Source organism: Sebastes umbrosus, chromosome 2 (genome assembly GCF_015220745.1).
Source record: "Sebastes umbrosus isolate fSebUmb1 chromosome 2, fSebUmb1.pri, whole genome shotgun sequence".
Classification (NCBI taxonomy): Eukaryota; Metazoa; Chordata; class Actinopteri; order Perciformes; family Sebastidae; genus Sebastes; species Sebastes umbrosus.
Genome location: NC_051270.1, coordinates 29978299 through 29994169, shown reverse-complemented (window position 1 = coordinate 29994169; position 15871 = coordinate 29978299). Strand labels below are relative to the sequence as shown.

Here is a 15871-nt window from a genome sequence, read left to right as displayed (position 1 = left end):
AATATTTGATTACAAGCAGCACACAAAGCCTACACCATGAAATATGATATTACAACACATTTTAAAGTCTTTAGAAACTATACTGGTTCCCCCCCAAGTATGTGTGATCTCAACTTCTTTTCACTGTTTACTTATTTTTTGTGGTTTTAGCAATCTGACTCTTTGACCTTTTACACTATTCACTACATATCCCTAAAAGACAGAAACAGTGTGAGAGAGTGCCGTTAAAAGTCAGAAGGATGTTGGAGTGAAAGAGAAAGACTTGTTGCACACCCACAGAGTGAGTCAGAGCATCGTTCTGCTTTAACTGTTGTCAAAAGTAATCACAATACCAAGTCTTTTGTTTACTCTGCTATATCCTTCTGTATAGCTTATCTAATACATCACATCCACTGTCAAGTAGCTGGAAGTGCATATAGCCTTTTAGCTGTTTGTTTGTGCTTTCCTTTCCCCTTATAGTGTCTGTGTTGTCTGTGTTATTGTAAGCTTCCTTTAGAAATAACCCTGCAGGGATTGAGAAGAAGTGAATTGTTGTTACAGACTGGCGACTTGTTCAGAGTGTAGTGTTGCAGCCCACTGCCATCCTGAACAGGATGGAGGGATCAAACAAATGGACTGCTGTTACCTAAATTGATTTTGGGACAATAGTAAGAGTATAGAGCCATGCCAAGCCATGCTCTGTATACTGAGGTACAGCGGTGCTTTGCACTGAATACTAATGTCAGTATGCTAACATGCTCCCAATGCTGATGTTTAATGTTTACCATATTAACCATCTTAGTTTAGCATGCTAACATTTGCTAATTAGCACTTAACACAAAGTACAGCTGAGGCATTCGGTCATGAAGCAAAATATTGGACAAATTATAATTTTGACCAGAAGATGGTGGTAGATGACAAGTTAAGGGCTCACTAAGGTTATTCCAATTCATCCTGAGGGGGATATGAATGTGGACAGTACCAAATATCATGACAATCCGTCAAAGGTTAAAGTCATTAGGCTTCATGGGAACCATGAATGTCTGTACAAAATATTGTGTCAATCCATCCAGTAGATGTTGAGATATTTCACTGGATGAGAGAAAACTTTGACCTGTTGGTGGCGCTAGACGGAAAGTCAGGGGTTCACTAAAGTCATTAGGATTTATCCTCTGGGCACCAAGAAAGTCTGAACTACATTTCATGGCAATCCAACCAATAGTTGAAATATTTCAGTCTGGACCAAAGTGGAGAACCGACCAACGTGCATCCATAGAGCCACACAGCTAGCTTTGCTGTAAATTAAGTTAAACAAATTAACATCATCATCATAAAAGTATTGGGCGACTGCCAGTTTAACCATTTCTTACAGCATCTATTACAGTCTTTCTCCTTGGCCAATGCAGACCATGCTCTTATATCTTTTAAGACTCTGTGCTCAGCTCAGATCCAGTCATTTGAAACTATGACCCATGTAGTTCCACAATGGTTAAATGCATTAACCAGAGAGTGAGTCATGTTGTGCTCCTGTGAGGGCTATGAGATGTGGTGTTTTCACAGACTGACAGGTTGAATTTACCTGATCTCCTGGCGGGTCCACATTATGCTCTTACCCAGGGGGTTCCTGGAGAAAGTGATGTCTTGATGGCTCCTCAGCAGCCTCAGGATAATGGAACTTCACAGGTACCAGAGATGATATGGGCTGACAGGCCATCGGCAGGCACTCAAGCAGAGACATGATTGAAATATACTTCAGCACAGGTATCACAGATACAAACACAGAAACGGCGATGACCAGTAATCCGTCAGGGTGTAATATGGCAGGGAGAGAGAACATCTCTAATCCCTGTTTATCTCTGTGGTTTGTCAGGAGATGCCAGACAATTTTACGTGCTTTAATTGTATGAGATAGAAAATAAAAGGTCTCGTGGGGTCCAGGGTTATTATGTGGAGGAGAGATAAGACTGCCAGCAGCACAAGAGGTGAAATTGGTTTTAGTGTAAAGCAGGGCAGAAGGAGAGATGAGAGGCAGGGAGAGAAACATGGAGGTGAGAGGGTGGTCTGGTAAAATGCACTCTCTCTCTATATATATATATATACTAGGGCTGTCAAAGTTAACAAGATAATAATAATAAGTTTTAAAGCTAGAGTGAAGATACTGGGATCATATGAAACTAGAAAACACAAGGAATCCATTGGTACCAACCATGTCATACTAGCTTGTTGTGAAGGAGGTTAAATAACGCTCCAAACTTGTGTTAAATTTGGCGAGGAAAAACTGGCATGGCCATTTTCAAAGGGGTCCCTTGACCTCTGACCTCAAGATATGTGAATGAAAATGGGTCCTACGAGTACCCACGAGTCTCTCCTTTACAGACATGCCCACTTTATGATAATCACATGCAGTTTGGGGCAAGTCATAGTCAAGTCAGCACTGACACACTGACAGCTGTTGTTGCCTGTTGGGCTGCAGTTTGTCATGTTATGATTTGAGCATTTGTTTATGCTAAATGCAGTACCTGTGAGGGTTTCTGGACAATATTTGTCATTGTTTTGTGTTGGTAATTGATTTCTTATAATAAATATATACATACATTTGCATAAAGCAAGCATATTTGACCACTCCCATGTTGATAAAAGTATTAAATACTTGATAAATCTCTCTTTAAGGTACATTTTGAACAGACATTTTTTTTTGGATTAATTGCCGATTAGTCGCGATTAACTATGGACAATCATGCGATTAATCATGATTAAATATTTGTAATCGATTGACAGCCCTACACACACCTGTGCATGGGTGGAATAAAACACAAAAGTTTATTATTTTTCATCCTTTATGAATGGGTGTTTGGCTTTGTGAAGATGCAATAAAATGCATTATTTATACAAGGAAAAGGTTGTTCTTGAAGCACAAAATGTCACGTAAATGGCAAAATGATCAGACAATTGCTGCCTAATCTCTCAGTGCAAGTACACAGTTCAATTATCTTTTGCTGCAATCCCCTGCCTGTAATGTTTTTTGTCACAAAATGCCACATCCTCTTGCACAAGATTTTAACAGACGATAAAGTCAGCAGTTTACAAAATATTAAAATATGTATTTTTTACTTATTTTAATTATTATTTTAAAGTTACACATATCCCGTTCATTTATGTGTCATAAATTAGATTTTATTTCTGCAATCTGCAAACAGGCCATGCCATACTGTATGACTGAGTGGACATTTTTTAACAAGCCATAGGCTGATTGTAGCTTCCATATGGAAACTGTTTCAGTCTAACCACTTTCACCACATCCTTGTGCACAGAATCAGCTGCACCATCTCTCTCAAACTTCACAGTTAAATACAGAAATGTAGAGACCTGATTAATCTTGTTCCTATTTTATTAGTGTGGTAGAGCCACTCTACCACACTAATGTGTGCCTACTCTTTGAGACAGTCTACTGACCTTTCTGCTTAGCGTCACTAACTTCCATTACTGGAGCTCATTTTATTTATCAATTAATGATCACAAACTATATGCTTGATTTATGCAAATGTATGTATATACTGTATTTATTACTGGAAATCAATTAACAACACAAAACAATGACAAATATTGTCCAGAAACCCTCACAGGTACTGCATTTAGCATAAAAAATATGCTCAAATCATAACATGGCAAACTGCAGCCCAACAGACAACAACAGCTGTCAGTGTGTCAGTGTGCTGACTTGACTATGACTTGCCCCAAACTGCATGTGATTATCATAAAGTGGGCATGTCTGTAAAGGGGAGACTCGTGGGTACCCATAGAACCCATTTTCATTCACATATCTTGAAGTCGGGGGTCAAGGGACCCCTTTGAAAATGGCCATGCCAGTTTTTCCTCACCAAAATTTAGTGTAAATTTGGAACATTATTCAGGCTCCTTTGCGAGATAGTATGACGTGGTTGGTACCAATGGATTCCATAGGTTGTCTAGTTTCATATGATGACAATATGTTCACTCTAGCTTTATAACAGCCCACTACAACCAAAAAATTACAAGTTGCATTAATGTGTTTAAGAAATTTGTATTAACGCGTTATTATCGTTCCTACTGTGACATGTCAAAATGTCTGAAAAAGGCCTCTTCCGAGGGTTTTCTCAAAAGTGCTACTGTAACTGTTGCTGTTTTAGTATTTTGTATGTTTTCATATGATAAATATATCCAACATGTTGTTGTCTTATTACTTGATGTTGTCAACCAGTTGAGGAGGAACATAATACAATTCTTTTGAAATGTTTCACCTGCTCTAGAGCTGCAAATGAGGCCGTCTTCCTTTGAAAGCGGTTGCCAGTGGCTACAGTTGCCCAGTTTGACACAAATCATTAATGCAAAACAGCTTTAGATGAACTATGAATGTTAGGAATACTTCCATTAAAACAGAAATTACACAAACCAACAAACAACAAGTGGGACGTGGTTGGTGCCTCAGTGTTTAATGCATCTTTCTTCTGATAATGGCATGATCCTGGTGTATGTAACCAAATGACTTTTTTTGTACCATTAAACAAACAAAATCTAATGTGTTTGTCAATGAATTGAAAATACATTTACAGAACGAGCCTATCTGTTTCCCACTGTTTCCAGTCTTTGTCCTAAGCTAAGCTAACCAGCTGCTGCCTGTAGCTTCATAATCAGCCCGTTCCCATGCAGGGCGTCAAATACTGAGACTTTGTCACGGCCGTCAGCGTGTGATCCCGCCGCACAAGGCATCCTTTAGTGCCTGTATGAGACGCATTACGCTTTCAATTAATGTAAACCCATTCGCAGCAACAGTAAACGCTCAAAGAAAGTGCACCAGGAGTGTGGTGACGTAGTTTAAAGTGCGAAAATACACACACGGCGGGCGGGAGACGAGGTGGATGGGTCCAAGAAACACAAGGCTTTCATCCAGGAGACCGCTGTTTGTGTCCTTGCGTCAATCAGCTGTTCGTTCATGTCCCCTGTTCACAACGTTCAGTGTCATTTTCACTTTACAAACACAACCGTTTTCAGCCCAACCATGTAGTTTTTTCCTAAACCTATAGATGGTTTTATTGCCTGAACCCAAAGTGACGCCAAGGGGCGTGACAAAGCGGAATTATGTGACGAGTTGGGATGAGAACGTGTTGTTATATTACAAACAGATATGAGAGTGGTATTGATCTTCTCATCTAATTCCTCACCAGAAAGCAAATCAGCATAATTTCCAAAATGTGAAACTATTCCTTTATTTCACCTGAGTGGCTGGAATTAGATTCTTTCTGCCACATTGTACCCATGAATATGCATACTTTTTACTTATTTTGAAAGTTATTAAAGGTGGGGTGCATTTAATCCCTATAGTTTGTGCCTTTACAGTAAGACATTGTTGCATAGAGTCCCAGTCACATTCACTGAGTGGAGCTGAAGCAGCCACAACACAGCATCACAGTTATGGTTGTCACTCAAATTCAAATATTTTTTAACTGCATTGGAGGAACTGAAACACATACTCTTTCGTTGTTCCTCTGTTTCTTTTTCAGGGTGTGTGCGTGTCTGTGTGTGTGTGTGTGTGTGTGTGTGTCTAGGTGATAAAGCCTAGTCAAACCAGTCTGACAGGACAAAACGCTTCTCTCGTTCCAACAACACACATCTGTTTTTCACTTCACCGCCCACACACTGACAAGTGTTTGGTTTTGTTGATTCTCCTCTGTCTGTCTGTCTCTCTCTTGCAACACAAAGCTGCTTGTTAAAAGATCATGTGTAAATAATGACAAAAATACTTAAGGGCATTTCTGTTGCCATGAACTAGCTATAGAGCTCAAGAATTAAAATGTTAGATTGTGCCATATTTGGTCAAATTTAGAAACAGTGTTCCTGTTGTGTGAACAGAACAACCCTGAGAAAACTAGTCTCAGGTACAGTAAGGAGTATCCCTGAAGAGGCAGGTAGACTGGATCTGTTGTACAAGTCGACACACGCCAGGTGGGCAGATGAAGAATGTTCCTGAACCGCAGGAGCGTCAGTGATTGGCTGAGAGCGCCGTCAGTCATCGTGACGCGCCGGGCGCACCCATCGGGCGCATCTCTCACCCTCCCATCACCCTCACTGGTCGGCTGGCAGGTTTCGATGCAAATACGCAGAAGGAGGCTCCGGTTCCCTGTTTCATTTGTACCGAAAACAACCACAAACAGAAGAATCAGTGAGTTAGTTTCAGAAGATCAAAGTGTTGGCAATGGAGAGGAGGATTTGTACCTGGACTCTGCTGTCTCTGGGTGAGTATTTCCTGCAAGAAATACCATTTGCTTTCTTACCGCCGAGCTGCCACACCTGTTTACGCACCTTCAGGTACTTTCAAACTGAGCAGGCCCAAGCAACCTGCTTATACAGGTGACCTGTCTCATTCGTTTGTAGAGAAGTTACCCCCTTTTTAAAAAAAAAAATAATAATAATAATTTAAGCAAACTTTAATTTATAAATCATGAAGCTCTTGAAGTCAAAATCAGCTCATTTTAATGTTTTTCAGTCGACCTGTGTTGTTTACTCTCACATATAGAGGTAACCTTAAAATGGTGTTGGTTTCTAAAAAAAAGCATACGAGACTTGTTTCAAAATTATAGGTGATATTCAATCAGACTTACAACAACACAGGTAGGGCTCCACTTACACTCAAAGTAACCTGTGTTCTTGGATAGGACCTGCTGTAGTTAGGCCTATACTGGATAAAGTATCAGGTCTATAAAATGTCTACCACAGGTTCCCAGAGCTCATGGTGACGTCTTAAAATGTCTTGCTTTGTTCGACTTATGGTACGAAAGTCAAAGATATTATATTCACTGACGTAGAAGATTAAGAAAACCAGAAAATATTCCCATCTGAGAAACTGGACCCTGTGAATTTTCGTTTTTACTCATCAATCGGTTTCTTTTCTGTCCGTTGACTCATTGTTTCAGTTTTAAACATAACAGATTTGTGTGTGCGTGCGTGCGTGTGTGTGGCAGGGTGGGGTAATAAGTTATTTGTGCAGATCTCAGGTTCCACTGCTGAATCATTCATAGCAAAGGCCCATTTTACTAGAGATGCACGATTAGTCGACTTATCAATTAGTCAATCAATAAATACTACTACTGTTTTGATAGGGTGAATTAGCCTAATGTGGGACATTTTTTTGCACATCAGACTTGTGGAATGTATTGCGATATGAAACCAATACATTAAATCCAAACCCAGTACCACTCCGAAATCCCCAGGACCAAAAAACTAAAAAGATAAATATCACACTCATAAAAAAAATGGTAGATATATCAGTACCCTTAGTGCCAAGTTGTCTCAGACAAATCTTGACTTCCTAATGTGGGACACTGAAAAGTCTGTCAAAAGGCCTAAATCACCTTCATTAATGTAGGAAACACTCGAGGCTAAATGTGCAATTCCATGTTCGGTAGTTTGACCACTTCCAATGATATTGCTGTTACAAAACCTAGTCTTATATGTGTGAATGTTACATGGAGAATCGAACAACATCAAACAAACAATAAGACTATAATAGTTTTGAAGCATTTAGGCATTTTAGAAATACATTAAATAGCCTATATGATCATATCTGTTATGCAAAGAAAGCATAATTAAATGCACAGCTAAAAAGTCACAAATCTGCTGTGAATTGCAAAGTTAAAATGTTAAACTGTTTTTTTTTTTCATTTCACTATACATGGAACACATACAACCAACAGGCATATAGGGGAAAAGTGGGACAATGAAACATTTGATTGGATTAACAAATGTAAAGTATATTTACATATTATGATATTTTTTGATGAACAAACATCAACATATCCTGATAAAAAAACTAGCAGGTAACACACAGGCTGTAATGCAGTCAGATTAACATTATAACTTCACAGCGTTTTACTGTTTTTATGAATGATGTGTACTTGCAGCCAAATGGTAATAATCAATGTTCTGTTTTAAAATCAGCGACAGTGTTGTCAGGTGTTGGTGCCGTCAAGGTGGACATCCCGAAGGACACATACGAGCATGCCAGGGGTGACAACATCACGCTGCCCTGCACCTTTACACCCAAAGCTGGTACAACACCATCCTTCGTCCTCATCCAATGGTTTGCTGAGGCAGAAAAAGTTGGCGCTAAAGAGGTCAGACTACTACAATGTGTTCATGTGCATGTGTATGATTCTCTATTATCTACCAATCAAGAGAACTTGCTCCTCTTTTAATGTTCCTCTGATGCTCTCGTTGTCTAACAGATCCTGATCATCTCATATTTTTCTAATACTGAAATCACTGACATCAAATCATTGTATGAAGGCCGGGTGTCCCTGGATGTAGATGTTGCCAAAGGAAAGGCCAACCTGAAACTGTCCTCCATCACACTATTAGACAACAAGGTGTTTCAGTGTCGTGTCACGATTCCACTAGACGATGAGGGCAAGCCGGCCGACACTGCGCGTCTGGTGGTTCTAGGTAACATTTCATTTGTTTTCAAAGAAATATTCATTATGTGTTTTATAAGTGGGTGAAAAGAGTGCATGTTGCATGTTGTTTCAAGCTTTCCATTCAGCATAATATCAGGTACTATACTGTAACTATTTGAGATGTTAAAGCTCAGTCAGTGTCATGTCTAGCATTTAAATGTTCTCTAAGCTATTGCAACACGTTATATAGCTACATATTTCCTTGTCATAGATTGATTGTGTAGATTGACCGAATTATATTAGACATGTTTTAGTGTAAAGGACAAATGAAAACTTTTTAAAAAACAATTTCCAGTGGCTCCATCTACACCCGTCTGTAAAATCGAGGGAAAGGCAGAGTACGGCCAGGACATCAAGCTGACCTGTTTGTCTGCGGAAGGCTCCCCGACACCCACTTATAAGTGGGACATTCAAGACGTCATGAAAATGCCTCGTGCTCCACAACCCAGAACCACCGACAGTAAGTTTCAATTTCTTCAACTGTCAGCACATAAAGGTTTACTTACTTCTGCAAAAGAACAACCATGGTCTGCTTCACTTGATTTACAAATTTGAAGCTTAAAGTCCGGGTAAAGTGAGAATAAACCTGTGTTTTGAGTTGGTCACACCACAGAATGTTATTAACTACCCAGCAAAATTTAAATGATAAAAAACTGAGGTTTCAAAATCATGAAGAAATCAGGCAGTATTCTCTGCTCTGAAACGCTGGGGCGTGTCAGCTGAAGGCTCTGAAGCCAGGCTCGATTGCAGGTGAGGGTTGATTACATATGTACAGTAGCTGAGCCGGCTAACTTCCGGTTAACCCTATGCTAACTTGAATGTGAATAAAATATTTCAATCATGCAGCTCTTCTAGACTTTACAAATGTTATCGAACCAAATCGATCAATTTCTGATGAGTGAAACGAGTCATTTCGCTGGGGTTGCGACTCCCAAAACAATTTCTCCACCGTTTTACAGCCGCAACATTAGTGACGGTCTAGGCTACGGCGGAGCCAGTGACACAGGCACAAGTTAACTAACTTGGCTGTGATTGGACAGTGATGCAGTTCTGGAACACGCACGCAACACGTTCTCATGTGCACCCAGAATGAGAGGCACAGAGAGAGGGCCGATGAGAGACAGACGGGGCCAGACCAAGCCCCCAGGAAGAGCGCCGGTCATTGATCCCAATTTTCATAGTGGCCAAACGGTGGTACTACAACTTCCGTGTTCGTCACGTGATCCCATTGGGCCCAAAAAGACTTTTCCCCATAGACTTACATCTCGAAAGAAACGTCTGTAACTCAGCGGATAATATTTTTGAGGTGAATCAACTTCCCAGTACGAACACCTGAAAAGGCCCTTATTTAAATAATTAGGTCCTAAAATTTGTAAAAATGCACTAATAGCCGAATCCAGAGTTATTTTCCTTCCTCCGTTCATGTGAATGAGACCCAGACTGAGGGCTGGGAGGCGGAGTTAGCAAGCCGTGGCGACACCATGACGGTTGTGACCCCGTGACCGAGCCATGTGACCGAGCGGACGCTACTGCTCCTGCTCCATGGGCCCATTGGATGCGGAAGATCGCCGGAAGATCCGGGTACTTTTCCAGTCAAAGTCGAGCCATTTTGGCATCATACACCACTGAGCAACTTTCATAGGAATGAAGGGGCCCCGCCTCCAACACTGTATCTAGTTCTCCTAATATATCCGTGGGCCAGACGACGGGTGGAATTTATAGATTTTTTTGACGGCCCACTGGGATTTTGTCTCTAGATGCCAGATGGCCAGTACACCACTGCTAGCAAACTTTAGGCCGTGGTAAGTGTTGTAACTCACGATTGATTGGGAGAACCACTGAAGCTATGTGCTTATATAGTGTTAGGGGAGGGGTTATGCTAAGAATGACTCCAGTGTGTCACGATTTCAGGCAGTTTCAGGTCTGCCCAAAAAATCCTGAACACGAAAATGGAGAAAACAGTTTTAAGGTCAAACTCTACAATTCAGTACTACATAGTTCAGTCTTTTCTTTTCAGCAATTATTTCCTAACATGTACGTATAATGTGTTAAGGAACAAATCTTTACTCTTTACTTTACATGGACTTTAACCTCCGTCACACGGCCACTTTTGAGTCAAATCTCAGCCACGTTTGATGTTCAAAGGTGAACCACAGGGTGATGCGTAGTGCCCACAAATCCCAAGATTTTTATTTCAAACACTGACTATGTTTTGAGGGTCAACACAGTTGAATTGTTGTATGTGACTGTCTCTCTGTCTTTCAGAGGGAGGCGTCATGTCTCTATTCAATATCACCAAGGAGACATCGGGATACTACACCTGCACCTCGAGCAACAAGATCCGCTCTGCTAAATGCAACATCACCCTCTCAGTCATGCCACGTGAGAGAAACCTTCTTATAGCAGCTTTTCATTAACAGTCTGGGAACTTAGTATTCCCAAGAAATACTTCTTCACCACAATGCATTATAATCTTCTTCTTCTTCTTCTTCTTCTTCTTCTTCTTCTTCTTCTTCTTATTCTTATTCTTATTCTTATTCTTATTCTTATTCTTATTCTTCCTACATTTTTTCCTTCAATCCTGCAGCTTCCATGAACCTTGGCTCCACTGCAGGAATCATCGGTGGAGTCGTTGCCTTGTTGGTCGTAGGTCTACTCATCCTCATCATCTATTGCTGCTGCTGCCGGAAGAAGAAGAAAGATGATGAATACGCCATGGGGTAAAGTTTTTCTCCCTTAAAGACACACTCACACTGACGTGAACAGGGGCGAACATCTGATAAGGCCCATACACAAAGCTGTAGGTGGTCGAACATATCAGGGCTTTTAGGTATATAGGCAGTATGGAAGCACCGATCCGACTTTTTCAGTCCCGATAGCGATACCTGGACTTTGGGTATTGGCCGATACCAAGTACCGATCCGATACCAGTAATTAATAAACTGTATGCCTCACTTTGTGGAAGTGACTGGGATCATTTTTTTTTATGTGTAAAGCAACATCAGGCTTTGCTTAAATATTGCTTTCCTAATTTTGTAAAACTAAATGTGCCCAGTAAATACATAGAAATAAATTGTTTTTGTTATTCATTATTAAAATAATAAATCTTACACCAGCAACTTGGTAAAAAATCTTCAAAATTAACAGAAATTACAATTCAAGTGTAAACCTTTTTGATGCGGCAACAAATTGGTCCAAACTTAAACAGGAATTTAAATTCCAGTATAAAATGTATATAGTATATACATATAGAATTGAATTGAAGAGATCGGCCCCATTGTCACCAATACCCGATCCAGCTATTTGAGAAAGTATCGGCCCGATATTTGATCTGGTATTGTATCGGTGCATCCCTAATAGGCAGAGAAATCAACAGTCTTCTGTCAACCAAGAAACCAACTTATTAGAAGCCCAAATGTTTTATTTACACAGCATATTTATTTTATTATGACTTCACAATTACTTTTTATCCTATGTCTATCTCTGATCGTTTCATACAGCCTGTATATTGTGTGTTTTTATCGAGCCGAGCCAAAGACAGATTTTATTTATCTCCGTATCAAAAAAAGCAAAAGTTTGCACTCTTCACACAAACAGCATGACCATGTGTGATGTGAACACAGACGACATCCTGTCTGTGTCACTGAGTCATTATTGTTGACAGGATTACATCCATTGATTGAGTGCAGAGTGTAAAAATATCACAGCTCTAGAAAAACCTCAACTGCTGCCAGATTTCTTTAGCCAAATGTGGGAAGATTACTTGAATATAATATAATATACTGTATATATAATATATCAAAAACCAGCCACAACAACACGGCTGAGGCGGTTTCAAGGCAGCTATGGTGGAAGCTTTGTTCCAAGTGAACGCTGCCAAGGAAAAAGAATGATGAAATGATGAAACCCCTCACACACAAATATCTGACTGTCATGTGTTCACTTTCCAGAGCTCGTGGGGAAGAGTACACTGACAAAGAGCCGGCTGGAAATGGTGAGAGTCGCCGCGCCGATGGAGAAGAGGACGCCGGGGGTTATGAAGACTCCAGTGTGAGGAGACCTACTGAACACAGCGAGTACGAGAACCGCAGGGATAACAGCGATCGCCGCAGTGACTACGACGACCCCCGCAGCGACTACGACGATCGCCGCAGCGATTACGACGACCGCCGCAGCGACTATGATGACCGCCGTGAGAGGCCGAGTGACCGCAATGAGCGCTACGATGACAACCGCCGCTACGATGATGACCGTCGCTACGATGACGAGCGCCGCTACGATGACCGCAGAGACCGCCGTAATGATGATGACAACCGCGATGATGAGCCCTACGATGATCGTGATCGTGACAGACCGCCTCTGCCAGCCAATAAGCCACCAAGGAAGGACTATGACGTCTAAACCTCCAACTTGTATCAACCACCGTCTTCCATCTTCTGCTTTGTCTCCATTGGCTTGACTTTGCTCAAATGGCAGCCAGTTACCTCACACTCAAGGTGTGACCTGATTGGCTCAAACAACATTTTTGCCTCCATGGATCTTGTTGTGACATAATTGGCTCAAATACCACAACTATACTAGAATAAGAGGATAATGCATAATGTTGTTTTTCTAGAACAATTTAGCGAGTCAAGTTGTTTGTCCAAGGGTTAGTTGAGAAAGGTCAGGGAACGTAAAATGGCGGCCACAAAGCCCATCTGATCTGTTTTAAACAAAGAGTGGGCGGGGTCAACATGTACAAACTCAGGTATAAACACTGCCCAGGGCAAGATCTGTATCTTTGTTGTGTACCAAACTCACGTCACACAAATATTAGGAACTGGACAAACATTTCACAGATGCCCCAGAGAGAAAAAAACATTTTTTTAGAGAGCTGTGTGATCCAGAAATTAGGAGTATTTTGGAATTTATACGTTATTTTTACATAGTTATTCATAAAAACATTTTTAAATTTAAATTTAATAAATAAAAAGGCAAAGCATTCGGATAGTGATTTGGAGGTCGAACACCACGGCAATGGTCAAATTAGGAGTATTTTAAGTTTTAAACTCAACATGCATGGCCTTGTTATGTCTGTCTGTGGCTTCTGCCGTTGGGTGTAACTGGTGGTAGTTTTATTTTTTTAAGGAAGCTACCTCCACACTAAAGAAAAGGGCTTCAGTTTTGTGTCATTCTTTACGTTTCATAGAACTATTTCTGTTCATTTGGTTAGTTACTGTCTATCCTTGTGTAGAAACAGAAATTTAGACAGTTTTAATATCCTATCTATTTTGTGCTTTCGGTTTTTTTTTTTTTACCATAACATTATAGGAAATAGAACTAGAACTTCCTCTGATTGTTGGGATTGGTAATGTCATCACAGACCTTTCAGGTTATAGTTTTAAGATCACAAATGAAAATCACGATTTGAATACGTCTAAGCTTTGAACATATGCAGTATATAACCTTCTTTTGCCATGCCAACTTCAATGTTTTTATTTTGTTGAATTATTTTATAGAGAGATTTCTGTTGAAATGCAATGAAATATGACAATGTACATTACAAATGCTATTATTTTATATCCACAATGGTAATGTTACCAGTTTTACTATGGGATTTGTGTTGTGAAACATTGTGACATGCAGTACATTCATGAAATATGCTGTAAAATAAAGCTGAAATAAAATGAACCAAACAACTTCTTGCAACTGTATGAAACCTGAACACTAGATGGCGACATTACTCCTCTGAAAGAACTCAATTCTCTTATGCTCACTAGAGGTAGAAAGTAACACAAATATTTTATTAGTTGTAGTATTAATTATTATTATTGTCATTTGGTGGATTCCTGCACGTTTTAAACTTTTATTTTATTACATTTGTATTGTTAATAATGTCCTTCCCTCCATCATTGCCACCATCCATTGTCTGGAAAGAGCGTCTCGGCGCCTCCCCACTCTGCTCCTGATGCGTAAAGTTACACAATTAGGCTACTAGTACCGGATATGGGGTCATTTGGACTTCAAAATAAAATAACATAGATTATATAAAAAAAGGAAAATATCTCAAGCCAGCCACCTGCTGTGTGTTATTTTCAGTTATGGCAAAAACAGACTAATGGCATTTTACTTTACACAAATGTCATCTTACAAAAGCTATTATTAGGCTACTGATGAGGAATGTTGGCACCACATAAGAGCTTGATATGTTCATATTTCATTTATTCCAATATTGTGAGGAATTGGTTGATGTGTCCACAGTCTTGGTGGAATAAAATACATATATAAATGTATCGCTTGCTCTGAATGTGAAATGTCTCTGTCATACATGAAAATATCTGCTGTTGCCATTATAAATAATAATTTAATGCTATTTGTTTTTGTAATATGTCATCATCCAGTCCATATATACATCCAGTATTTATTTCTTTGCACTATTTGGATTGTTTACATTTCCAGAACATAGACATTTTATTTTTATTTTTGTACTCTTATTTTATTGTTGGTTATTATTGTTCCTATAGCTGTTATTCTAGCTGTTATATCTGTGTAAGTACCAGGGCCGACTCCAGGCCTTTTAGTGCCCCAGGCGAAATTCGGATTTGGACCTAACCCTAGCCCCGGGCTCATATAGGACTACTTCCAACATAGGCCTGGGGCTCAGACTATCAGCTGCAACTAGTCTTCCTCTCTGTGGCTTAACTTTAGGGCTGTCTCGAATACCATTTTTGGGGCTTCAAAGCTTCGGCGATAAATATTCAAAGGTATTCAAAGCTTTGTGGTGCAGCGCGGCGTGGCAGGCTGATATGTTCTTCTGTCTGTCTGTCTCCATCTACCCCATTTCAGCCCCTGGGACAGTGCCGCTGCTGTAAACACTACTGTAAACACACGCACCTCCGCACTCAACAAAAAGCAATATCTATCTGAGAACAACTACTAATAATTAATAATGTTGTGGGATTATTCCTTATTTCATGGGCTATTTTGGAATTTATACGTTATTTTTACATAGTTATTCATAAAAACATTTTTAAATTTAAATTTAATAAATAAAAAAGCGAAGCATTCGGATAGTGATTTGGAGGTCGAACACCACGGCAACGGTCGAAGCTTCGAAGCATTTGGGTCAGCCCTACTTAACTTAAGTAATGCGCCACAGACTGGTTATTTTGTCTATCTGGCACATACTGACAAGTCAAGTGCAATAACAGTTTAACTCTTAACTAACAAAAACAAATGTTAAAATGTGAAGACAATGGAGTAGAAGCGCTGCTGGGTCTCTGTGGTAATCACATACAGGTGCTCTTTGGATCCTTCAGGTGTATTGGGCTCATACAGTCTTGTGAAGGAATGCTCACAGTGACCCTGATGAAGACCTATGTTGGTCGCAACGCGTTAGTTGTTTTAAACAATTATTGCCATGTAAA

General features: G+C 40.0%; 1 protein-coding gene across 1 annotated transcript; it reads left to right on the top strand.

Annotated features, from left to right (window-relative positions):
• The first annotated feature begins 5965 nt into the window (after nucleotides 1-5965).
• Nucleotides 5966-14143, top strand: LOC119479820 (cell surface A33 antigen-like). The gene is made up of 7 exons (XM_037755791.1): nucleotides 5966-6248; nucleotides 7951-8126; nucleotides 8238-8454; nucleotides 8761-8925; nucleotides 10731-10847; nucleotides 11053-11185; nucleotides 12416-14143. Exons 1-7 carry the CDS (start codon nucleotides 6209-6211, stop codon nucleotides 12864-12866), a joined length of 1299 nt encoding a protein of 432 aa, XP_037611719.1. The 5' UTR covers nucleotides 5966-6208; the 3' UTR covers nucleotides 12867-14143.
• Nucleotides 14144-15871: the final 1728 nt, after the last annotated feature.

What these genes read in the sequence shown, in the direction of transcription:
- LOC119479820 (XM_037755791.1), top strand. Translation starts at nt 6,209, where the DNA reads ATGGAGAGGAGGATTTGTACCTGGACTCTGCTGTCTCTGG. An exon ending in CACCCTCTCAGTCATGCCAC is followed by an intron (nt 10,848 to 11,052) that starts GTGAGAGAAACC and finishes TCAATCCTGCAG; the next exon opens with CTTCCATGAACCTTGGCTCC. An exon ending in GATGATGAATACGCCATGGG is followed by an intron (nt 11,186 to 12,415) that starts GTAAAGTTTTTC and finishes TTCACTTTCCAG; the next exon opens with AGCTCGTGGGGAAGAGTACA.